Raw genomic sequence first — 27150 nt, 5'->3', positions numbered from 1 at the left:
TCTGACCGTAGCGCTGCGAAGTGGAGAGTTGGGTCTGACCGTAGAGCTGCGAAGTGGAGAGTTGGGTCTGACCGTAGCGCTGCAGATGGACTGCTGGAACATGGATCCAGGACTCTCTACTATATTTGTCTACCAGTGAACCCTGAATTATGTCCACAGAAACTGCAATTCATCAACTGCTATTATTGAAGTTGTTTTTTTTGTCTTTATAATAATAATAACGGTAATTATTCATCCGAAACAGATTTCAATACAATGTATTTTATCCATGGTGATTGAATGGATGGCTTGGAATTATTAAAAAAAACATAGCATTGTCAACAGACCTCCACATAACCAGTCTGCTTCTTTTTTTTTTTTAAATGATGACACACACACTTTGAGGTTCCGCTTGTTCTAGAACCACACCCTGAGGTTGTCAAGTTTATTACGTAAGCACACATGGTACATTAAAACAGACAAATGGTACTGATCTTCAGTAGTGTTCTATATGATATGAGGCCTGTTCCAGTGATTCCAGTCAGTTACTCTGCACCTACCCCATACTTTTTAGCCTGGGACCTAAAATGGGTGTTTTGCCAACTCCTATTGTCCACATAAGAGTCAAAACAGCACAAACAGATCTGAGACCAGGCTAGAAAATTTCAGCTAATATTATTAAGCACAGCTAGCTACCACGGTCCCAGGTGGTGTAATGGTTTATATACTATGAACTGAATGTTTCAGGGTCCAGCCCCAAAGAGTGTTGATATCCTTTCATACTAGCTATTCTACACACTGTGAGCCATTCACTATTTGAAGGCAACTCCTATCGTAGAATTAGAATGGTTCACATTCTATGGTTCCATGGTTCTAACTCAGCAATCTATTCTACAGTCAGTCTGTCACTCAGTAGCCCCGTTTATACCTGGTGTCCTTTGTCCTGATCTTGTCTACATTCTGATTGTGACCACATTTTTAGACGGGTGTAGAAGAGTAAAAGACTGTGATCCGATCCTCCTGCTCACCTCTGGAGGTAGTCACACATTGTCTGGATATCTTACAAGTGTAGACAGATCTGGACAGAGACACCATTTAAATCATCGACGGGTGGCACAATTGACTGATTACATCAATATATCTCAAAAAATATTTATATATTGTAAAAAGAATAGCTGTGAAATAATTTTTGATAAAGGAAGGGGACGAGGAAATCTGGTCACAACGCAGACACATTGGATGGATAACAGACACAGTGGATGGATAACAGACACAGTAGATGGATAACAGACACATTGGATGGATAACAGACACATTGGATGGATAACAGACACAGTGGATGGATAACAGACACATTGGATGGATAACAGACACAGTAGATGGATAACAGACACATTGGATGGATAACAGACACATTGGATGGATAACAGACACAGTGGATGGATAACAGACACAGTGGATGGATAACAGACACAGTGGATGGATAACAGACACAGTGGATGGATAACAGACACATTGGATGGATAACAGACACATTGGATGGATAACAGACACAGTGGATGGATAACAGACACATTGGATGGATAACAGACACAGTGGATAGATAACAGACACAGTGGATGGATAACAGACACAGTGGATGGATAACAGACACAGTGGATGGATAACAGACACATTTTTGGAAATGTGGGCAAATTCAGGACCCATGTTAGCACCAGGTAGAAATGGGGCTTGAGATAACATCGTTTAAAAACAAAAAGAGGCCATGTTATATAAAACAAATCACTTTTCCCCCACTATAGTAAACTTCTCATATTATTACAGTCAAAAAAGTGTTAAACAAATCAAAATGTATTTGAGATTCTTCAAAGTAGCCACCCTTTGCCTTGACAGCTTTGCACCCTCTTGGCATTCTCTCAACCAGCTTCACCTGGAATGCTTGATTTGTTGAACACCTTTTTTTGGTTACTACATGATTCTATAGGTGTTATTTAATAGTTTTGATGTCTTCACTATTATTCTACAATGTAGAAAATAAAGAAAAACCCTTGAATGAGTAGGTGTGTCCAAACTTTTGACTGGTAGTGTATATGGAATTAATGCTATTCTATTATTGTCTGTCTGCGCCGTTTTAAAAGCACATATACAACCACCCAGCGTCCGAGATTATTATACAGATTGGTAGTTATTTCGGCTAATCATCTTAAAACGTGGAATGAACTTCTTTAAAGCCAAGGAACGCGTAACTCTCTCCCTCTCGGATAAAGTGACGCCCAAGGCTTTAGGACGGATGACATCACAATGAATAAGAAGAACTCCCTGGCCCGAGCCACAGAGAGACGGGGGAGTTCCACAGCGTTAGGTGGAACCTGGGTCGTGTTCATTAGGGCACACCATAGTAGCAAAAAAAAGTTTAGAAGCAGGGGAAAACAAAAATCAGCTTTCTTATTGGACAAGTACAGATAGTCCCTCCCTGTTGTGGAGTATTTTCTTCCATTTCGAGCCTAATGAACACAACCCTTAACTGTCTCTCTGGTTGCGTCCCAGTCCATATATAGTGCCCTACTTTTGAATAGGGTGTCAATATGTTCCCTATCTCCTACTAGAGGTCCCCAGGTTTCTGGTGACAGGTGTTACAGACACGCACTGGGTGGTCCCAACCCCTAGAGGGCACCGCTCTGCGTTCAGGGGAGCAGTCGTCACACACGCCCTGGCCGCAGGCCCTGCAGTGGTGGATGGAGAGACGCGGAGCGGAGAAGTCTCTCTGACACTCACAGCAGCATCGGATATCTTGGTCTGGAACCCAGTAGGCTGGACGAGCTGCATCCTTCATCAGACCTAGTGGGAGAGGAGAGGACACACAGTTATACCCAGACACACACACACACACACACACACACACACACACTTTAGTTTTGGAAGACATGGCTATGTCAAAGTGACCCATCACAGTTTTCCCTCTTAAGCCTCTATTAAAAGCTACAATATATGTCATTTTTTTGGGGCGACCTGACCAAATTCACATAGAAGCACGAGTTATAGATCCGGAAATTCCCATTGAAAGCAAGCTGCATATCTGCTCTATTTCTATGCTTCCCGGTCTCAAATTCAGGTGTTTTTTATTTTGGCGTCTGTTACTTTTGTAATCCAGCTTCAAAACAGCTGAAAATATATTTTTTTGGTTTAATGAAAATATATTTTTGGTTTAATGAAAATATATTTTTTAGATGGTACAACGACTGTTTGTTTTGTCACATACACTGAACTCAGGCAAACCATTTAGAATTTTAGCACCCAGGAAAAGGCGGAGTGGTTTCTGCATATTGCACCTTTAAATCTTTTCAACCTTCTTCTCTCATTGACCTTACAGTTAATTACGTACACCAAACCTGCTCCTGCTACACAGAGAGCCGCGTGACCACGGCCTGCTGCGCAGGGAGCCGCGTGACCACGGCCTGCTGCGCAGGGAGCCGCGTGACCACGGCCTGCTGCGCAGGGAGCCGCGTGACCACGGCCTGCTGCGCAGGGAGCCGCGTGACCACGGCCTGCTGCGCAGGGAGCCGCGTGACCACGGCCTGCTGCGCAGGGAGCCGCGTGACCACGGCCTGCTGCGCAGGGAGCCGCGTGACCACGGCCTGCTGCGCAGGGAGCCGCGTGACCACGGCCTGCTGCGCAGGGAGCCGCGTGACCACGGCCTGCTGCGCAGGGAGCCGCGTGACCACGGCCTGCTGCGCAGGGAGCCGCGTGACCACGGCCTGCTGCGCAGGGAGCCGCGTGACCACGGCCTGCTGCGCAGGGAGTCGCGTGACCACGGCCTGCTGCGCAGGGAGTCGCGTGACCACGGCCTGCTGCGCAGGGAGTCGCGTGACCACGGCCTGCTACGCAGGGAGTCGCGTGACCACGGCCTGCTACGCAGTGAGTCACGTGACCAGTATTCAGAACACCTTTTCCACATTTTGTTACATTACAGCCTTATTCTAAAATGGATAAAATACAATTTTACCCTCATCAATCTACACACAATACCTCATAATGACATCACAATACCCCATAATGACATCACAATACCCCATAATGACATCACAATACCTTATAATGACAAAGCAAAAACAGGTTTTTAGAAGAAATTTTTTGCAAATACCTTATTTACATAAGTATTCAGACCCTTTGCTATGACACTCTAAATTGAGCTCAGGTGCATCTTGTTTCCATTGATCATCTTTGAGATGTTTCTGCAACTTGATTGGAGTCCACCTGTGGTAAATTAAATTGATTGGACATGATTTGGAAAGGCACACACCTGTCTATATAAGGTCCCACAGTTGACAGTGCATGTCAGAGCAAAAACAAAGCCATAAGGTGGATGGAATTGTTCGTAGAGCTCCAAGACAGGATTGTGTCGAGGCACAGATCTGGGGAAGGGTACCAAAACATTTCTGCAGCATTGAAGGTCCCCAAGGCCTCCATCATTCTTAAATGGAAGAAGTTTGGAACCACCAGACTGTTCCTATTGCTGGCCGTCCGGCCAAACCGAGAAATCGGGGGAGAAGGGCCTTGGTCAGGGAGGTGACCAAGAACCCGATGGTCACTCTGACAGCGCCCCAGAGTTCCTCTGTGGAGATGGGAGAACCTTCTCTGCAGATCCCACCAATCAGCCTTTATGGTACAGTAGGCAGACGGAAGCCACTCCTCAGTAAAAGGCACATGACTGTCCTCTTGGAGTTTGCCAAAAGGCACCTAAAGTCTCTCAGTGAAACAAGATTCTCTAGTCTCTCTTGAGAAACAAGATTCTCTAGTCTCTCTTGAGAAACAAGATTCTCTAGTCTCTCTTGAGAAACAAGATTCTCTAGTCTGATGAAACCAAGATTGAACTGAATTCCAAACGTCACGTCTGGAGGAAACCTGGCACCATCCCTACGGTGAAGCATGGTGGTGGCATCATCATGTTTTTCAGCGGCAGGGACTGAGAGACTAGTCAGGACCAAGGGAAAGATGAAAGTAGCAAGTACAAAGAGATCCTTGATGAAAACCTGCTCCAGAGCGACTTTAAGCACACAGCCAAGGTAATGCTGGAGTGCCTTCGAAACAAGTCTGAATGTCCTTGAGTGGTCCTGTCAGAGCCCGGGCTTGAACCCGATCGAATATCTCTGGAGAGACCTGAAAATAGCTGTGCAGCAACACTCCCCATCCAACCTGACAGAGCTTGAGAGGATCTGCAGAGAAGAATGGGAGAAACTCCCCAAATACAGGTGTGCCAAGCTTGTAGCGTCATACCCAGGAAGACTCTGGGCTGTAATCGCTGCCAAAGGTGCTTCAACAAAGTACTGAGTAAAGGGTCTGAATACTTATGTAAATGTGATATTTATTTATTTATTTTTAAAAATATATAATTTTCACTTTCTCATTATTTGGTATTGTGTGTAGAAGGATGGGAGGGAAAAACAAATGTATGGGCTACAGTACTCACCCAGAGGGCTACAGTACTCACCCAGAGGGCTACAGTACTCACCCAGAGGGCTACAGTACTCACCCAGAGGGCTACAGTACTCACCCAGAGGGCTACAGTACTCACCCAGAGGGCTACAGTACTCACCCAGAGGGCTACAGTACTCACCCAGAGGGCTACAGTACTCACCCAGAAGGCTACAGTACTCACCCAGAGGGCTACAGTACTCACCCAGAGGGCTACAGTACTCACCCAGAGGGCTACAGTACTCACCCAGAGGGCTATAGTACTCACCCAGAGGGCTACAGTACTCACCCAGAGGGCTACAGTACTCACCCAGAGGGCTATAGTACTCACCCAGAGGGCTACAGTACTCACCCAGAGGGCTACAGTACTCACCCAGAGGGCTACAGTACTCACCCAGAGGGCTACAGTACTCACCCAGAGGGCTACAGTACTCACCCAGAGGGCTACAGTACTCACCCAGAGGGCTATAGTACTCACCCAGAGGGCTATAGTACTCACCCAGAGGGCTACAGTACTCACCCAGAGGGCTATAGTACTCACCCAGAAGGCTACAGTACTCACCCAGAGGGCTACAGTACTCACCCAGAGGGCTACAGTACTCACCCAGAGGGCTACAGTACTCACCCAGAGGGCTACAGTACTCACCCAGAGGGCTACAGTACTCACCCAGAGGGCTACAGTACTCACCCAGAGGGCTATAGTACTCACCCAGAGGGCTATAGTACTCACCCAGAGGGCTACAGTACTCACCCAGAGGGCTATAGTACTCACCCAGAGGGATGTATGTATTGGTGACCACAGAGTAATCTAGACTATAGTACTCACCCAGAGGGCTACAGTACTCACCCAGAGGGCTACAGTACTCACCCAGAGGGCTACAGTACTCACCCAGAGGGCTATAGTACTCACCCAGAGGGCTATAGTACTCACCCAGAGGGCTATAGTACTCACCCAGAGGGCTACAGTACTCACCCAGAGGGCTATTGTACTCACCCAGAGGGCTACAGTACTCACCCAGAGGGCTACAGTACTCACCAGAGGGATGTATGTAGCAGTGACCACAGAGTAATCTAGACTACAGTACTCACCCAGAGGGCTATAGTACTCACCCAGAGGGCTACAGTACTCACCCAGAGGGATGTATGTAGCAGTGACCACAGAGTAATCTAGACTATAGTACTCACCCAGAGGGCTATAGTACTCACCCAGAGGGATGTATGTATTGGTGAACACAGAGTAATCTAGACTACAGTACTCACCCAGAGGGCTATAGTACTCACCCAGAGGTCTACAGTACTCACCCAGAGGGCTACAGTACTCACCCAGAGGGATGTATGTAGCAGTGACCACGGAGTAATCTAGACTACAGTACTCACCCAGAGGGCTATAGTACTCACCCATAGTACTCACCCAGAGGGCTACAGTACTCACCCAGAGGGCCACAGTACTCACCCAGAGGGCTACAGTACTCATCCAGAGGGCTATAGTACTCACCCAGAGGGCCACAGTACTCACCCAGAGGGCTACAGTACTCATCCAGAGGGCTATAGTACTCATCCAGAGGGCTATAGTACTCACCCAGAGGGATGTATGTAGCAGTGACCACAGCTCCCAGTGTATTCTGAACAGCCTCTCCAACTCTCCTACTGAGTGTCCCTCCTTCCTCCTCCTCCAACGCGGCATCCAGCAGCTCTGCAACACACACACAGAAGGAAGGAACGAGAAACAAATATTATTCATGAGATATGGCAACCAGAAAATAAGAGTAGGAAAAACAAAAAGTAAAAAGGGGGAAAACATTGAGGCAAGCAACACTGAAGCATGCATGAGAGCACCAGCTGTTTCCGGAGGACTGTGTGATCACGCTCTCCGTAGCCGATGTAAAACCTTTAAACAGGTCAACATTCACAAGGACGCGGGGCCAGACGGATTACCAGGACGTGTACTCAGAGCATGAGCTGACCAACTGGTAGGTGTCTTCACTGACATTTTCAACCTGTCCCTGACCGAGTCTGTAATACCAACATGTTACCTCGACTAACCTGTGCCCCCGCACATTGACTCTGCCGGTACCCCCTGTATATAGCCTCGTTACTGTTATTTTATTATTTATTGTTTACTTCCAATTTATTTAGTAAATACTTAACACTTGTTTTTTCTTAAAACTGCCTTGTTGGTTAATGGTCTGTCAGTAAGCGTTTCACTGTGACAAATAACATATGATTTGATTACATGATTTACCACCTAATTTTGATGTTCATGTGACATCCAGGTTTATCTAAGAGTATTCTTTAAAGACCTATTGGGACATCATAGGATAACTGTAGACATCATTTTTGATATACAACGACGTCCTTACCTTCTGAGACGCTCCGGTTCAGGAAGCAGGCATCACAGACCCGTACGGGGACGAGCCCCCAGCCCCTCTCAGGAACAGGACGGTTCTTGGTGGAGCAGCCGTCACAGAAGCCCTCTCCACAGGCACGGCAGTGGTGCTTAGTATCGTTGTCCTGGAACACCTCACTGCACTTAGAACATTTCTGTTACAGAGAACACAGAGACACAGAGACACAGAGAACACAGAGACACAGAGAACACAGAGACCACAGAGAACACAGACACAGAGAACACAGACACAGAGAACACAGAGACACAGAGACACAGAGAACACAGAGAACACAGACAACACAGACACAGAGAACACAGAGACACAGAGACACAGAGAACACAGACACAGAGAACACAGAGAGCACAGAGAACACAGAGACACAGAGAACACAGAGACACAGAGACACAGAGAACACAAAGAACACAGAAAACACAGAAAACACAAAGAACACAGAGACACAGAAAACACAGAGACACAGAGAACACAGAGAGCACAGAGAGCACAGAGAGCACAGAGAGCACAGGAGAGAGATTATATCACAGGCTGAAAACATAAGCACACATAGGAGAAATGGACAGTCTATACACAGTCATAAGATAAATGGACAGTCTATACACAGTCATAAGAGAAATGGACAGTCTTTACACAGTCAAACAATAATCCATGACAACATGAATATGTCCAAACATGTTCACTGCACAGCTGAGGCATAATACCTCAATTTAGGGAATCACTGGCTAGGGAATGGGATCCCATGATTGGATCCACGCTGTGTCTAAACCTGTGTGTCCAGATGGCTGTGAGGACCACGTACCAGGATGAGGAAGTTGGGTTTCCAGTAGGCTGGGGCAATCTGGTCGGTCAGCCAGGAAGTGACAGCTTTGGCAGGTTTCACACTGAGCTCTGACACACTCTGGGAGATGTAGTTCACACCGTCCAACAGTCGCTGAGCTGCATTGTTGTTGTCCTTCAGAAAACCATCTGACTGGAGAGGAGAGAGAGAGGGGAGAAGGAGAGAGGGAGAAAAGAGAGAGGAGAGAGAAGAGGGAGGAGAGAGAGAGGGGAGAAGGAGAGAGGGAGAAAAGAGGGAGGAGAGAGAAGAGGGAGGAGAGAGAGAGGGGAGAAGGAGAGAGGGAGAGAAGAGGGAGGGGGGAGAGAGAAGAGGGAGGAGAGAGAAGAGAGAGGAGAGAGAAGAGGGAGGAGAGAGAAGGGGAGGAGAGAGAAGGGGGAGAGAAAAGAGCGAGGAGAGAGAAGGGGGAGGGAGAGAAGAGGGCAAGAGCGAGGGAGAGAAGGGGAGAGGGAGGAGGGGAAGGTAAGGGAGGATGAGAGAAGAGAGAGGAGAGAGAAGGGGGAGAGAGAGAGAGGGAGGAAAGGGAGAGAAGAAGAGGGAGGAAAGAGAAGGGGGAGAGAGAAGAGCGAGGGAGAGAAGGGGAGAGGGAGGAGGGGAAGGGAGGATGAGAGAAGAGAGAGGAGGGGAAGGGAGGATGAGAGAAGAGAGAGGAGAGGAAGAGGGAGGAGAGAGAGAGAAGAGGGAGGAGAGAGAGGGGGGAGAGAGAAGAGCGAGGAGAGAGAAGGGGGAGAGAGAAGAGGGAGGAAAGAGGAGGGGGAGAGAGAAGAGGGAGGAGAGAGAGAGGGAGGAAAGGGAGAGAAGAAGAGGGAAAGAGAGAGCGAGGGGGGATGGAGGTGAGAGACATTGTTAATGGCAGGGTGAAGGGTGACTCTCCTGGTAGGTTTACATATTGCTCTACACTAGGAAACAGTGCAGTCCACTATGACATTACAAATATGGAGAAAGAAACAAATCAATGCCTTTATGATCATGTCCTCTCGCCCTCATACAAGTGGACCAGAACCTAAACTCTACCCCGTCTAGCCCTCATACAAGTGGACCAGAACCTAAACTCTACCCCGTCTAGCCCTCATACAAGTGGACCAGAACCTAAACTCCACCCCGTCTAGCCCTCATACAAGTGGACCAGAACCTAAACTCTACCCCGTCTAGCCCTCATACAAGTGGAACAGAACCTAAACTCTACCCCGTCTAGCCCTCATACAAGTGGAACAGAACCTAAACTCTACCCCGTCTAGCCCTCATACAAGTGGACCAGAACCTAAACTCTACCCCGTCTAGCCCTCATACAAGTGGACCAGAACCTAAACTCCACCCCGTCTAGCCCTCATACAAGTGGACCAGAACCTAAACTCTACCCCGTCTAGCCCTCATACAAGTGGAACAGAACCTAAACTCTACCCCGTCTAGCCCTCATACAAGTGGAACAGAACCTAAACTCTACCCCGTCTAGCCCTCATACAAGTGGACCAGAACCTAAACTCTACCCCGTCTAGCCCTCATACAAGTGGACCAGAACCTAAACTCTACCCCGTCTAGCCCTCATACAAGTGGACCAGAACCTAAACTCTACCCTGTCTCTCCCTCATACAAGTGGACCAGAACCTAAACTCTACCCCGTCTAGCCCTCATACAAGTGGACCAGAACCTAAACTCTACCCCGTCTCTCCCTCATACAAGTGGACCAGAACCTAAACTCTACCCCGTCTCGCCCTCATACAAGTGGACCAGAACCTAAACTCTACCCCGTCTAGCCCTCATACAAGTGGACCAGAACCTAAACTCTACCCCGTCTAGCCCTCATACAAGTGGACCAGAACCTAAACTCTACCCCGTCTAGCCCTCATACAAGTGGACCAGAACCTAAACTCCACCCTGTCTCTCCCTCATACAAGTGGACCAGAACCTAAACTCCACCCTGTCTCTCCCTCATACAAGTGGACCAGAACCTAAACTCTACCCCGTCTCTCCCTCATACAAGTGGACCAGAACCTAAACTCTACCCCGTCTCGCCCTCATACAAGTGGACCAGAACCTAAACTCTACCCCGTCTAGCCCTCATACAAGTGGACCAGAACCTAAACTCTACCCCGTCTAGCCCTCATACAAGTGGACCAGAACCTAAACAGGTGTCATACACCAACAGGCCCTGAGACCCTGATAATCACCAGACAGGTGTCATATTACCAACAGGCCCTGAGACCCTGATAATCACCAGACAGGTGTTATATTACCAACAGGCCCTGAGACCCTGTAAATCACCAGACAGGTGTCATACACCAACAGGCCCTGAGACCCTGATAATCACCAGACAGGTGTTATATTACCAACAGGCCCTGATACCCTGTAAATCACCAGACAGGTGTCATATTACCAACAGGCCCTGAGACCCTGTAAATCACCAGACAGGTGTCATATTACCAACAGGCCCTGAGACCCTGATAATCACCAGACAGGTGTCATATTACCAACAGGCCCTGAGACCCTGATAATCACCAGACAGGTGTTATATTACCAACAGGCCCTGAGACCCTGTAAATCACCAGACAGGTGTCATATTACCAACAGGCCCTGAGACCCTGATAATCACCAGACAGGTGTCAAAATCAAATAATGGGATCCAGAATATTATCGTCACAAGGCTTTCTTATACAAACACACCAACCCAGAGAGACTCTTTACAGCAACTGACCTAAAACCACCAGTGAGATTGAGAGAGCAAGACTAGTAGCAGGAGTGACGAGGAGGTCAGTCAGTATGTATTCCTTATTGTGGTACATTCTAATCCATTTACTAAAACAACTGCTTAACTTCAGCCAAACTGAAACAACCAGACTTCTCTGGAATGTGTGGGACTTCGCCTAAAGAAAATAACTGTGTAGAGCTTCTACAACAGGGCTAGAATTAAGTGAGAACAAGAGCCCCTCGCCTCTCAGAGTAGGAGAGATGGCCATCGCCTCTCAGAGTAGGAGAGATGCCCATCGCCTCTCAGAGTAGGAGACATGCCCCTCGCCTCTCAGAGTAGGAGGGATGCCCATCGCCTCTCAGAGTAGGAGGGATGCCCATCGCCTCTCAGAGTAGGAGAGATGCCCCTCCCCTCTCAGACTAGGAGAGATGCCTCTCAGAGTAGGAGAGATGCCCCTCCCCTCTCAGAGTAGGAGAGATGCCTCTCAGAGTAGGAGAGATGCCTCTCAGACTAGGAGAGATGCCTCTCAGACTAGGAGAGATGCCTCTCAGACTAGGAGAGATGCCTCTCAGAGTAGGAGAGATGCCTCTCAGACTAGGAGAGATGCCCATCGCCTCTCAGAGTAGGAGGGATGCCCATCGCCTCTCAGAGTAGGAGAGATGCCCCTCCCCTCTCAGACTAGGAGAGATGCCTCTCAGAGTAGGAGATGCCCCTCCCCTCTCAGAGTAGGAGAGATGCCTCTCAGAGTAGGAGAGATGCCTCTCAGACTAGGAGAGATGCCTCTCAGACTAGGAGAGATGCCTCTCAGACTAGGAGAGATGCCCATCGCCTCTCAGACTAGGAGAGATGCCCATCGCCTCTCAGAGTAGGAGAGATGCCTCTCAGACTAGGAGAGATGCCTCTCAGAGTAGGAGAGATGCCTCTCAGAGTAGGAGAGATGCCTCTCAGAGTAGGAGAGATGCCTCTCAGAGTATGAGAGACGCCCCTCCCCTCTCAGAGTAGGAGAGATGCCCATCGCCTCTCAGAGTAGGAGAGATGCCTCTCAGACTAGGAGAGATGCCCATCGCCTCTCAGAGTAGGAGAGATGCCTCTCAGACTAGGAGAGATGCCTCTCAGACTAGGAGAGATGCCTCTCAGACTAGGAGAGATGCCTCTCAGACTAGGAGAGATGCCTCTCAGACTAGGAGAGATGCCTCTCAGAGTAGGAGAGATGCCTCTCAGAGTAGGAGAGATGCCTCTCAGAGTAGGAGAGATGCCTCTCAGAGTAGGAGAGATGCCTCTCAGAGTATGAGAGACGCCCCTCCCCTCTCAGAGTAGGAGAGATGCCCATCGCCTCTCAGAGTAGGAGAGATGCCTCTCAGACTAGGAGAGATGCCCATCGCCTCTCAGAGTAGGAGAGATGCCTCTCAGACTAGGAGAGATGCCTCTCAGACTAGGAGAGATGCCCATCGCCTCTCAGAGTAGGAGAGATGCCTCTCAGACTAGGAGAGATGCCTCTCAGAGTAGGAGAGATGCCTCTCAGAGTAGGAGAGATGCCTCTCAGAGTAGGAGAGATGCCTCTCCGAGTAGGAGAGATGCCTCTCAGAGTAGGAGAGATGCCTCTCAGACTAGGAGAGATGCCTCTCAGAGTAGGAGAGATGCCTCTCAGAGTAGGAGAGATGCCTCTCCCCTCTCAGAGTAGGAGAGATGCCTCTCAGAGTAGGAGAGATGCCTCTCAGACTAGGAGAGATGCCTCTCAGACTAGGAGAGATGCCTCTCAGACTAGGAGAGATGCCTCTCAGACTAGGAGAGATGCCTCTCAGAGTAGGAGAGATGCCTCTCAGAGTAGGAGAGATGCCTCTCAGTGTAGGATAGATGCCTCTCAGAGTAGGAGAGATGCCTCTCAGAGTAGGAGAGATGCCTCTCAGAGTAGGAGAGATGCCTCTCAGACTAGGAGAGATGCCTCTCAGACTAGGAGAGATGCCTCTCAGACTAGGAGAGATGCCTCTCAGACTAGGAGAGATGCCTCTCAGAGTAGGAGAGATGCCTCTCAGAGTAGGAGAGATGCCCCTCCCCTCTCAGAGTAGGAGAGATGATGAAGGATCAGTTTTGCCTGTTAGATCCAATGATTAAAATGACATGGACCTGCCCATAGAACAACACTCTTACTCTGAGACGCTGCATGAATACGGGCCCAGGCATAAGTAGGGGAGCCCTCTGTTGTTCTTACCCCAGGCCAGATGTGTTGTATTTCAGTCCTGACCACTGTGTCCACTGGGTCCTGGTTCCCGTACCAGTACTGCCTACTTCTGTAGATCACTCCACAGTTTGGACACTCTATCACATACCTGTAAACCACAACAACACAACTTCAGTTCAGCTAACACACTCTCTCAGTTATACTATCAGAGATCAGATGTGATCAGCTGAAACATTGAAAGTCAGAAAAATAAAAGGACTTTCCATTAGAGGTTAGAGGTTAGACTCACTCACATTAGACTCACTATGACATCTGAACAGGATATTATAATGAGGAGTTCTACGTGTTCAGGACTCACCCAGACCAGGCGTACGTGGCCAGACCAAACCAGGGAGAGTCAGAGGAGGCTGTCGTCTTGGGAATCACAATCACCTCCTTCCCTCCCTCATAGCACGCCTGAGGAGCAGAGAGCACATGCTCAGACAAAGCCGCGTGTGTATGTGTGTGTGTGTGAGTGAGTGAGTGAGTGAGTGAGTGAGTGAGTGTGTGTGATTGAGACTGTCTGTCTGTGTTCCTACTTTACAGGTGTAGATGCGGTTGTCGTATTGAGCAGTGTAGCGGCAGCGGTGTTTAGCCTCGTGATCCACTTCCTCTTTCAGATGGTTCATACTGTTCACACAGCCAGACCTGACAGGAAGAGGTTTATTACTGTACTGTTCATTACAGTCAGACCTGACAGGAAGAGGTTTATTACTGTACTGTTCATTACAGTCAGACCTGACAGGAAGAGGTTTATTACTGTACTGTTCATTACAGTCAGACCTGACAGGAAGAGGTTTATTACTGTACTGTTCATTATAGTCAGACCTGACAGGAAGAGGTTTATTACTGTACTGTTCATTACAGGAAGAGGTTTATTACTGTACTGTTCATACAGTCAGACCTGACAGGAAGAGGTTTATTACTGTACTGTTCATTACAGGAATAGGTTTATTACTGTACTGTTCATTACAGTCAGACCTGACAGGAAGAGGTTTATTACTGTACTGTTCATTACATTCAGACCTGACAGGAAGAGGTTTATTACTGTACTGCTCATTACAGTCAGACCTGTCAGGAAGAGGTTTATTGCTGTACTGTTCATTACAGTCAGACCTGACAGGACAAAGATGATGTTAGTTGGTTTTATTGTCCTGTTGGAGGTAATATATTCCTGGTGGTATTTTCCAGAATAATTATCAGGTCATTAGTAATGGTATGTAGCAGCTCCGATGTTATATCCATTAATCATGTAATAACAACATACCAGCTGAACACCGTACAGTAATAGAAAGCATTCCTGAACACCGAGACAGAGACATAACTGAACACTGAGACAGAGAGATAACTGAACACTGAGAAAGAGAAAGAGAGACCTTCCTACAGCTGAGAGATATCTGAACACAGAGACAGAGAGAGATAACTTCCTACAGCTGAGAGATAACTGAACACTGAGACAGAGACAGAGAGATAACTGAACACTGGGACAGAGACAGAGAGATAACTGAACACTGAGAAAGAGAGAGAGAGACACCTTCCTACAGCTGAGAGATAACTGAACACTGAGACAGAGAGAGATAACTTCCTACAGCTGAGAGATAACTGAACACTGAGACAGAGACAGATAACTTCCTACAGCTGAGAGATAACTGAACACTGAGACAGAGAGAGATAACTTCCTAAAGCTGAGGGATAACTGAACACAGACAGAGAGAGATAACTTCCTACAGCTGAGAGATAACTGAACACTGAGACAGAGAGAGATAACTTCCTACAGCTGAGAGATAACTGAACACTGAGACAGAGACAGATAACTTCCTAAGGCTGAGGGATAACTGAACACTGAGACAGAGACAGATAACTTCCTAAGGCTGAGGGATAACTGAACACTGAGACAGAGAGAGATAACTGAACACTGAGACAGAGAGAGATAACTGAACACAGACAGAGAGAGATAACTGAACACAGACAGAGAGAGATAACTGAACACTGAGACAGAGAGAGATAACTGAACACAGACAGAGAGAGATAACTGAACACTGAGACAGAGAGAGATAACTGAACACAGACAGAGAGACTCACCCACAGCTGAGACAGATACTGGAGCAGGTGAAGTATTCATCAGGGAAGAAAGAGTTACTGGCCAGGTGCTCTTCTGGGATATCCCCACTGAAACGCTCACTCAGGGCCTAGAAGGGAGAGAGAGCGCTTTGTCACAGGTGTTGGTTTAAAACAGCTGGTCATTAATTATTTACAAAACACACACACACACACACACACACACACACACACACACACACACACACACACACACACACACACACACACACACACACACACAACTTCACACAGTTTGGCATTTATTGTCATGAATGTTGGTGTGGAAGCAGCTCTGCAAAGTGGTCACTAGCTAGACTCGAATGTAAAAAAATTAAAATCTGATTTTAAACCTAACCTTAACCACACTGACAACCCTAATGCAGCATTTCCCAAATTCGGGACCCCAAGAGGGGCACGTTTTGGTCCCCCCCCACTAAGGTTAGGTTTAAAATCAGATTTTGGGGAACGTTGCCCTAATGCCTAACCCTAAATGAAGACAATATAGTCAATTTTGACTTTGCAGCTGGCCCATCTAGTGGAAAATCGCTCAGTGCTGCCTACAGGGCAAGATTCGTGACAATAAACATTAACCTGCGACCTGCACACACACACACCTACCTGCAGGGCTCTGTATATGACGTTTGCAGAACGTGGTGAGCGGGTAGTGTTGTTATCTAACTGTTGCTCCAGACTACGCAGGAGACCGCTGAAGTCTGTCGGGGGGTTGTAGGTTCGAGTCCCGCGGTACTGGATGGAGCTGAAGGCCTCGGGGAAAAGACCCAGCTTTCTGAAACGCTCCTGAAGCAGACGCTCTGCAGACTCTGATGGGTTGTCTGGAGAGAGACGGAGAGATACAGAGGAGGGAGAGAGATATATATAGGAGGAGAGGGAGAGAGGGGGAGAGAGAGAGGGGAGGGAGAGAGATATATATATATAGGAGGAGAGGGAGAGAGGGGGAGAGAGATATATATAGGAGGAGAGGGAGAGAGGGGGAGAGAGAGAGGGGAGGGAGAGATATATATATAGGAGGAGAGAGAGAGAGATATAGAGGAGGGAGAGAGAGGGAGAGAGAGAGAGGAGGGAGAGAAGGGTGGAGAGAGATATATATATAGGAGGAGAGGGGGAGAGAGAGAGAGAAGGGGGAGAAAGAGAAATATGGAGGAGGGAGAGAGCGGTGGAGGAGAGAGAGATATATATAGGAGGAGAGGGAGAGAGGGGGAGAGAGAGAGAGAGAGAAGGGGTAGAAAGAGAAATATAGAGGAGGGAGAGAGCGGTGGAGGAGAGAGAGAGAGAAGAGGGAAAGACATTAGCTATAGGTGACTACCAGAATGACATGTTATTTCCACTTTCTAAAATGAAAAGTGAATTGAGGACAACCCTACTACGGCCTATATCTCTGTCTCAGCCCCTAACCCTGTCCTCCTAAATCAAATCAAACCCTGTCCTCCTAAATCATTTATAAAGCACGTTTCTTACAGGGAATGCATTTCAAGGTGCTTAACTATTAAAATAATACAAGATGAGAAAGATAAAACAAAACCTTTTCTAAATGAAAGATGAAAATAGTAAAACAACAATAAAATAGATAATAGTATAGATAGTTTTTTTTTTAAACTCATTCTATATTATCTATACTCAGTAAAAGGCTAAAAAGGTGTCTTAAGATCTTTCTTTAAAAATCTTTACAGTTTCTGAGGGCCTCAGATCCTCCGGGAGGCTGAAAACAGTCTCACCAGGCCAGGACCGTAGGGGCTGAAAACAGTCTCACCAGGCCAGGACGGTAGGGGCTGAAGGCTGTCTCACCAGGCCAAGACCGTAGGGGCTGAAGACAGTCTCACCAGGCCAGGACCGTAGGGGCTGAAAACAGTCTCACCAGGCCAGGACCGTAGGGGCTGAAAACAGTCTCAACAGGCCAGGACGGTAGGGGCTGAAGACAGTCTCACCAGGCCAGGACCGTAGGGGCTGAAAACAGTCTCACCAGGCCAAGACCGTAGGGGCTGAAGGCTGTCTCACCAGGCCAGGACCGTAGGGGCTGAAGACAGTCTCACCAGGCCAGGACCATTGGGACTGAAGACAGCCTCACCAGGCCAGGACCGGAGGGGCTGAAGGCTGTCTCACCAGGCCAGGACCGTAGCGGTTGAAAACAGTCTCACCAGGCCAAGACCGTAGGGGCTGAAGACAGTCTCACCAGGCCAGGACCGTAGGGGCTGAAGACAGTCTCACCAAGCCAGGACCGTAGGGGCTGAAGACAGTCTCACCAGGCCAGGACCGTAGGGGCTGAAGACAGTCTCACCAAGCCAGGACCGTAGGGGCTGAAGACAGCCTCACCAAGCCAGGACCGTAGGGGCTGAAGACAGTCTCACCAAGCCAGGACCGTAGGGCTGAAGGCTGTCTCACCAGGCCAGGACCGTAGGGGCTGAAGACAGTCTCACCAGGCCAGGACCGTAGGGGCTGAAGACAGTCTCACCAGGCCAGGACCGTAGGGGCTGAAGACAGTCTCACCAGGCCAGGACCGTAGGGGCTGAAGACAGTCTCACCAGGCCAGGACCGTAGGGGCTGAAGACAGTCTCACCAGGCCAGGACCGTAGGGGCTGAAGACAGCCTCACCAAGCCAGGACCGTAGGGGCTGAAGACAGCCTCACCAAGCCAGGACCATAGGGCTGAAGGCTGTCTCACCAGGCCAGGACCGTAGGGGCTGAAGACAGTCTCACCAGGCCAGGACCGTAGGGGCTGAAGACAGTCTCACCAGGCCAGGACCGTAGGGGCTGAAGACAGTCTCACCAGGCCAGGACCGTAGGGGCTGAAGACAGTCTCACCAGGCCAGGACCGTAGGGGCTGAAGACAGTCTCACCAGGCCAGGGCCGTAGGGGCTGAAGACAGTCTCACCAGGCCAGGACCGTAGGGGCTGAAGACAGTCTCACCAGGCCAGGACCGTAGGGGCTGAAGACAGTCTCACCAGGTCAGGACCATAGGGGCTGAAGACAGCCTCACCAAGCCAGGACCGTAGGGGCTGAAGACAGTCTCACCAAGCCAGGACCGTAGGGCTGAAGGCTGTCTCAGCAGGCCAGGACCGTAGGGGCTGAAGACAGTCTCACCAGGCCAGGACCGTAGGGGCTGAAGACAGTCTCACCAGGCCAGGACCGTAGGGGCTGAAGACAGTCTCACCAGGCCAGGACCGTAGGGGCTGAAGACAGTCTCACCAGGCCAGGACCGTAGGGGCTGAAGACAGCCTCACCAAGCCAGGACCGTAGGGGCTGAAGACAGTCTCACCAGGCCAGGACCGTAGGGGCTGAAGACAGTCTCACCAGGCCAGGACCGTAGGGGCTGAAGACAGTCTCACCAGGCCAGGGCCGTAGGGGCTGAAGACAGTCTCACCAGGCCAGGACCGTAGGGGCTGAAGACAGTCTCACCAGGCCAGAGCCGTAGGGGCTGAAGACAGTCTCACCAGGCCAGGACCGTAGGGGCTGAAGACAGTCTCACCAGGCCAGGACCGTAGGGGCTGAAGACAGTCTCACCAGGCCAGGACCGTAGGGGCTGAAAACAGTCTCACCAGGCCAGGACCGTAGGGGCTGAAGGACAGCCTCACCTAATGTTTAGGTTCTGACCGATGGAACAACAAACTCCTAACTCTCTACGCTGCCGCCAATATCCAGCAACTTCGCACAGCCATTGAAGAGGAGTGGGACAACATTCCACAGGCCACAATCAACAGCCTGATCAACTCAATGCGCAGGAGATGTGTCGCTATGCATGAGGCAAAATGGTGGTCACACCAGATACTGACTGGTCTTCTGATCCACACCCCTACCTTTTCTTTAAGGTATCTGTGACCAACATATGCATATCTGTATTCCTACTCATGTGAAATCCATAGATTAAGGCCTAATCAAGTTATTTCCATTGACTGAATTCCTTATATGAACTGTAACTCAGTAAAATCTTAGAAAATTGTACGTTGATATTTTTATTCAGTATAAAAAGCCAGTTCCAGAGGACCGGATATCTTTAAAGCCACGTAACGCATTCAAATCAATAAAAACATTTTTAATCAATTGTAAAAACTAACCAAATGCAGGGATACCTACACCTGATCCCAGCATTTTATCTCTCTACAGATGGCTCGTCCATTCTAACTTTACCCAATAACTGATATAGCCTGGTCCCAGATCTGTTGTCTCCATCTATAGCCTGGTCCCAGATCAGTTGTCTCCTTCTATAGCCTGGTCCCAGATCTGTTGTCTCCGTCTATAGCCTGGTCCCAGATCTGTTGTCTCCTTCTATAGCCTGGTCCCAGAACTGTTGTCTCCTTCTATAGCCTGGTCCCAGATCTGTTGTCTCCTTCTATAGCCTGGTCCCAGATCTGTTGTCTCCTTCTATAGCCTGGTCCCAGATCTGTTGTCTCCTTCTATAGCCTGGTCCCAGATCTGTTGTCTCCTTCTATAGCCTGGTCCCAGATCTGTTGTCTCCTTCTATAGCCTGGTCCCAGATCTGTTGTCTCCTTCTATAGCCTGGTCCCAGATCTGTTGTCTCCTTCTATAGCCTGGTCCCAGATCTGTTGTCTCCTTCTATAGCCTGGTCCCAGATATGTTGTCTCCTTCTATAGCCTGGTCCCAGATCTGTTGTCTCCTTCTATAGCCTGGTCCCAGAACTGTTGTCTCCTTCTATAGCCTGGTCCCAGATCTGTTGTCTCCTTCTGTAGCCTGGTCCCAGATCTGTTGTCTCCTTCTATAGCCTGGTCCCAGATCTGTTGTCTCCTTCTATAGCCTGGTCCCAGATCTGTTGTCTCCTTCTATAGCCTGGTCTCAGATCTGTTGTCTCCTTCTATAGCCTGGTACCAGATCTGTTGTCTCCTTCTATAGCCTGGTCCCATATCTGTTGTCTCCTTCTATAGCCTGGTCCCAGATCTGTTGTCTCCTTCTATAGCCTGGTCCCAGATCTGTTTGTGCTCTGGACAACTCCATTACAATCATTGGCATGAAAATGATTGACAATGAGTTGTCTGACTTCCGGCGCCGACAGAGATGGCCGCCTCGCTTCGCGTTCCTAGGAAACTATGCAGTTTTTTGTTTTTTTACGTGTTATTTCTTACATTAGTACCCCAGGTCATCTTAGGTTTCATTACATACAGTCGAGAAGAACTACTGAATATAAGATCAGCGTCAACTCACCATCAGTACGACCAAGAATATGTTTTTCGCGACACGGACCCTGTGTTCTGCCTTACAAACAGGACAACGGAGTGGATCCTATGCAGCGACCCAAAAAAACGTCTCCGAAAGAGAGGGAAACGAGGCGGTCTTCTGGTCAGACTCCGGAGACGGGCACAGCGCGCACCACTCCCTAGCATTCTTCTTGCCAATGTCCAGTCTCTTGACAACAAGGTTGATGAAATCCGAGCAAGGGTAGCATTCCAGAGGGACATCAGAGACTGTAACGTCCTTTGCTTCACTGAAACATGGCTCACTGGAGAGACTCTATCCGAAGCGGTGCAGCCAACGGGTTTCTCCACTCATCGCGCTGACAGAAACAAACATCTTTCTGGTAAGAAGAGGGGCGGGGGCGTATGCCTCATGGCCAACGTGACATGGTGTGATGAAAGAAACATACAGGAACTCAAATCCTTCTGTTCACCTGATTTAGAATTCCTCACAATCAAATGTAGACCGCATTATCTACCAAGAGAATTCTCTTCGATTATAATCACAGCCGTATATATCCCCCCCCCCAAGCAGACACATCGATGGCTCTGAACGAACTTTATTTAACTCTCTGCAAACTGGAAACGATTTATCCGGAGGCTGCATTCATTGTAGCTGGGGATTTTAACAAGGCTAATCTGAAAACAAGACTCCCCAAATTTTATCAGCATATTGATTGCGCAACCAGGGGAGGAAAGACCTTGGATCATTGTTACTCTAACTTCCGCGACGCATATAAGGCCCTGCCCCGCCCCCCTTTCGGAAAAGCTGACCACGACTCCATTTTGTTGATCCCTGCCTACAGACAGAAACTAAAACAAGAGGCTCCCACGCTGAGGTCTGTCCAACGCTGGTCCGACCAAGCTGACTCCACACTCCAAGACTGCTTCCATCACGTGGACTGGGAGATGTTTCGTATTGCGTCAGATAACAACATTGACGAATACGCTGATTCGGTGTGCGAGTTCATTAGAACGTGCGTTGAAGATGTCGTTCCCATAGCAACGATTAAAACATTCCCTAACCAGAAACCGTGGATTGATGGCAGCATTCGTGTGAAACTGAAAGCGCGAACCACTGCTTTTAATCAGGGCAAGGTGTCTGGTAACATGACCGAATACAAACAGTGCAGCTATTCCCTCCGCAAGGCTATCAAACAAGCTAAGCGCCAGTACAGAGACAAAGTAGAATCTCAATTCAACGGCTCAGACACAAGAGGCATGTGGCAGGGTCTACAGTCAATCACGGACTACAGGAAGAAATCCAGCCCAGTCACGGACCAGGATGTCTTGCTCCCAGGCAGACTAAATAACTTTTTTGCCCGCTTTGAGGACAATACAGTGCCACTGACACGGCCTGCAACGAAAACATGCGGTCTCTCCTTCACTGCAGCCGAGGTGAGTAAGACATTTAAACGTGTTAACCCTCGCAAGGCTGCAGGCCCAGACGGCATCCCCAGCCGCGCCCTCAGAGCATGCGCAGACCAGCTGGCCGGTGTGTTTACGGACATATTCAATCAATCCCTATACCAGTCTGCTGTTCCCACATGCTTCAAGAGGGCCACCATTGTTCCGGTTCCCAAGAAAGCTAAGGTAACTGAGCTAAACGACTACCGCCCCGTAGCACTCACATCCGTCATCATGAAGTGCTTTGAGAGACTAGTCAAGGACCATATCACCTCCACCCTACCTGACACCCTAGACCCACTCCAATTTGCTTACTGCCCAAATAGGTCCACAGACGATGCAATCTCAACCACACTGCACACTGCCCTAACCCATCTGGACAAGAGGAATACCTATGTGAGAATGCTGTTCATCGACTACAGCTCGGCATTCAACACCATAGTACCCTCCAAGCTCGTCATCAAGCTCGAGACCCTGGGTCTCGACCCCGCCCTGTGCAACTGGGTACTGGACTTCCTGACGGGCCGCCCCCAGGTGGTGAGGGTAAGCAACAACATCTCCTCCCCGCTGATCCTCAACACTGGGGCCCCACAAGGGTGCGTTCTGAGCCCTCTCCTGTACTCCCTGTTCACCCACGACTGCGTGGCCACGCACGCCTCCAACTCAATCATCAAGTTTGCGGACGACACAACAGTGGTAGGCTTGATTACCAACAACGACGAGACAGCCTACAGGGAGGAGGTGAGGGCCCTCGGAGTGTGGTGTCAGGAAAATAACCTCACACTCAACGTCAACAAAACTAAGGAGATGATTGTGGACTTCAGGAAACAGCAGAGGGAACACCCCCCTATCCACATCGATGGAACAGTAGTGGAGAGGGTAGCAAGTTTTAAGTTCCTCGGCATACACATCACAGACAAACTGAATTGGTCCACTCACACAGACAGCATCGTGAAGAAGGCGCAGCAGCGCCTCTTCAACCTCAGGAGGCTGAAGAAATTCGGCTTGTCACCAAAAGCACTCACAAACTTCTACAGATGCACAATCGAGAGCATCCTGGCGGGCTGTATCACCGCCTGGTATGGCAACTGCACCGCCCTCAACCGTAAGGCTCTCCAGAGGGTAGTGAGGTCTGCACAACGCATCACCGGGGGCAAACTACCTGCCCTCCAGGACACCTACACCACCCGATGTCACAGGAAGGCCATAAAGATCATCAAGGACATCAACCACCCGAGCCACTGCCTGTTCACCCCGCTATCATCCAGAAGGCGAGGTCAGTACAGGTGCATCAAAGCTGGGACCGAGAGACTGAAAAACAGCTTCTATCTCAAGGCCATCAGACTGTTAAACAGCCACCACTAACACTGAGTGGCTGCTGCCAACACACTGACACTGACTCAACTCCAGCCACTTTAATAATGGGAATTGATGGGAAATGATGTAAATATATCACTAGCCACTTTAAACAATGCTACCTTATATAATGTTACTTACCCTACATTATTCATCTCATATGCATACGTATATACTGTACTCTATATCATCGACTGTATCCTTATGTAATACATGTATCACTAGCCACTTTAAACTATGCCACTTTGTTTACATACTCATCTCATTTGTACATACTGTACTCGATACCATCTACTGTATCTTGCCTATGCTGCTCTGTACCATCACTCATTCATATATCCTTATGTACATATTCTTTATCCCCTTACACTGTGTACAAGACAGTAGTTTTGTTAGTTAGATTACTTGTTATTACTGCATTGTCGGAACTAGAAGCACAAGCATTTCGCTACACTCGCATTAACATCTGCTAACCATGTGTATGTGACAAATAAAATTTGATTTGATTTGATTTGAGTTGGCACGATAGCACAAACAGCCTGGCAGACAGGCTATAAATGCCAACCAGAACCACCTACCTGATCTCAGTTAGTTTGGGTGTGGATGGTCCCATGTAAGTGGGTGAACATTCTAATAGGTTATACTGAACTGTTTCCACAAGATCCACGTGTTAGGTTTTCATCCAATAGTACCTTAACAGCTTGATAAGCCTGGCAATGCCAACCCTGTACCTGAGCCCAGTAGCTTGGTGTGGACGGTCTCATGGAAGATAATAACAGCTGGTCCCAGAGTGGACAGAGGGACGTCCAGACCACACCGGGCCGTAGTGGCCTTCAGCTCCCTGGTGAAGTGCTTCAGATAGGCGTCCGACGCGTCGCCTAGGAACTTGAACAGGTCGTCGTGGAGACGGTCGGCGTGGGTACGGTAGATGATGAGGTCGGAGACGGCTAGGACTTTGAGGAGCAGCCGGGTGCGCTGGCCCTGATTGGATCCTGGGTGGCCAATAGAGAGGAAGAGGACGTGTTAGTAGATGCCTCCTGACTTGTTATTGCTCCCACCGTTATCTTTATTTGATATGATAACAGATTAAATCGGTGTCAATTGCGTAAATAAAAATGTCACAGCTGCTGACATTTAGCAACATTCGTGTCATTGCCCCTCTCTCCTCCTCACCTGCCCCCAGCAGTCCCTCTGTGTCGATCACCACCACTCTGTGGATGGGGTCCATGGCAGCCCAGACCCCCACGGTGCATGACTCCTGAGTGGGGGACGTCTGGAACACCTCCCGCCCCAGGAAGAAGGTATGGTTCAGTGTGTGGGACTTCCCCTCCCCTGTGTTCCCGAAGATAGACACGACCTTGAGGAGTTCCTCAGGTCTACAGTCCAGCCGGCTCACAAAGTCTTCCTCATCCTTCAACTACAGGGGAAAGACAACAGAGCCTGAGGTGAGCTAGTTTAATCATCAACCGAGGTAATAGAGCACAGCGTATTTCTCATTTAGTGACCTACTTTTGACCCGTAGACATATTGTCAAAAGTAGTGCACTATCTATCATAGGTCTCTGATCAAAAAGTACTGCACTTTATAGGCAATATGGTGCTATTTGGGATGCAGTCTAGGTATTGTTAACCTGTATTTGCTTAGACTGCCTGCAGTCCGGGTCGATTTCTCCGTGGCCTTCCGTACAGGAAGCCTGTCCATTGTAGACTGGCTCATACAGACTGGCTTTCAGATCTAAAACGTCCCTAGGGGTTCGTGGCTACGGATATGTGGTTTCTATGGGTGTTGTTTCAATACCTGGATCATAATATGTCTACATTCCAAATGGAACACTAATCTATAGTGGGTTCTGGTCAAAAGTAGTGCCCTATTTAGGGAATTGGAAGCCATTTGAGATGTACCCCAGGTCATAAGGATATCACTCACCTGCATCTCCTCCTTCGCATCCACCAGTAAGAAGCTGCAAACCTTCTCTAGTTTTGCCTTGAGGGCCTCCATCTCCCCTCCATCCCCAGCCTCCAGGTTACTATCCTGGACTTGACCGGGAGGAGGGTAGGGGGTCACGGGGTGCTTCCTCTTGTTTACCCCGCTATGGGTCCGCTTCTGGCAATCCAGACACAGGTTGATTTTACAGCCCTGGCAGCGCACCACCGCCCTCAGCCTGCCTCCGTTCACCCCACACCCGCTGCTGTCGCCCTTACAAGAGTCACAAAATGGAACGTGTCCCGGTGCGATGCGGACACGGTCATGGTTCCTCATGCGTTCCTGACGATGGAGCTCTAGCTCGCAGCGGACGCACTGCAGGCTGCCGCACTCGTCGCATTCAAAGGCGGCCTCGTCTGAGCCACCGCAGGCGTAGCTCTCCTGACACACCAGGATGGTGTTCATCCCTTTATCTACCGACGGACCTTGACCACTCATAATGATCGCTTCAGTATGCTACTGCTAACAAGTGCACCTTTCTGTCGATAACCTGTACCCAATGAGTCTACAACTGCACTGCGAAACCAAACTGCTTGGAAATATGTTTATGACTATATGCTACAGTGTTAAAGATTTAAATGTATTATTCTCTAGCGTATTATGTGGTTGTTTTTTCTGGTAGAGGTGTCTCTTCTATACTCACCAAAACACTTAGCAGATGGACATTTAATATGAACTGTGAGAGGTCACTTTGACAAAGCCATATGTCACCAAAGTGCCTGTCTGTCAGCAAAACAATCACAACAACGACTTCCTACATACATGTCCAGACATGCAGCTATCCTACAAGCCCCACATGCAAGTAATCGTTAGCTGTCAATCAGCAATAACATTGTAATTATCTTGCTACTGCTAATTAGCCTACTGTACGGTTAGTTGTTGTTGTTGTTGGCTAAGCCAATTTGACAGCAGAAATAGGCAACGGTGACAGTGTAAAAACATCAACAAATCCGCTTTATAACAAAAGATGACACTCGCGTATTTTTCAGTTACTCCACATCAACTCAAACGACCAAATTTCTCAACCACTAAAACCATCAACAAAATCCTTCGTCGAAAAACAAAAAAATGGACGACGGCTGTTCCCGTAACCTAAACCGTTGCTTCTACAGAGGAAAAACGCTATAATATTTTAATAGAAAACATGGCATCCAGTGCAACTTAATTCAGCACAATGACACCGTTATTATGTATACATTTGTTAAGATAATTTCGCTGCCCGACAGCTAGATTTCATTCGATGTTGTTCCCAGTTTCATCAGCTGATCGGCTTGTTTTGATCCAGAGGTTAAAAGTTACACCGCGCATAGCATTCTGGGAAATGTAGTAATACCAGTAGAGTTGTTGCTTTGAATCGCTTTAATGTATCATTAACATGACTACATTCCCCACTATGCAACTCAACTCACTATGCAACTCAATGTTTGTAGTTTGTTAGCTGGCTAGGTAAGTCAAAGAGGTTTTCAAATCGATTTTGTCCAATAATCAATACTTAGTTAAAGGAAGTGCATG

The 27150-nt window shown here is 48.6% G+C and overlaps 1 protein-coding gene across 1 annotated transcript; it reads right to left on the bottom strand.

The window, feature by feature from the left end:
- Positions 1 to 385: 385 nt before the first annotated feature.
- LOC139414900 (zinc finger, FYVE domain containing 1) lies at positions 386 to 26916 on the bottom strand. The gene is made up of 12 exons (XM_071162506.1): positions 25582 to 26916; positions 24829 to 25072; positions 24387 to 24647; positions 16314 to 16528; positions 15678 to 15784; positions 14135 to 14243; positions 13915 to 14012; positions 13587 to 13704; positions 8656 to 8826; positions 7812 to 7992; positions 7031 to 7144; positions 386 to 2817 (listed from the first exon to the last, which is right to left on the bottom strand). The coding sequence occupies exons 1-12, from the start codon at positions 26074 to 26076 to the stop codon at positions 2582 to 2584; spliced, it is 2349 nt and encodes a 782-aa protein (XP_071018607.1). The 5' UTR covers positions 26077 to 26916; the 3' UTR covers positions 386 to 2581.
- Positions 26917 to 27150: the final 234 nt, after the last annotated feature.

This window comes from Oncorhynchus clarkii, chromosome 8, assembly GCF_045791955.1.
Source record: "Oncorhynchus clarkii lewisi isolate Uvic-CL-2024 chromosome 8, UVic_Ocla_1.0, whole genome shotgun sequence".
NCBI lineage: Eukaryota > Metazoa > Chordata > Actinopteri > Salmoniformes > Salmonidae > Oncorhynchus > Oncorhynchus clarkii.
Note: the sequence above shows the minus strand (reverse complement) of the source record. Positions and strands in the feature narration are given on the sequence as shown.

Excerpts from the sequence above, each read along its gene's own strand:
- LOC139414900 (XM_071162506.1), bottom strand. The coding sequence starts at position 26,076 with ATGAGTGGTCAAGGTCCGTCGGTAGATAAAGGGATGAACACCATCCTG. Across the intron at positions 14,013-14,134 it reads ACCGCATCTACACCTGTAAA|GCGTGCTATGAGGGAGGGAA; the intron begins GTAGGAACACAG and ends TCTGCTCCTCAG. Across the intron at positions 7,993-8,655 it reads AACCCAACTTCCTCATCCTG|AAATGTTCTAAGTGCAGTGA; the intron begins GTACGTGGTCCT and ends TCTCTGTAACAG.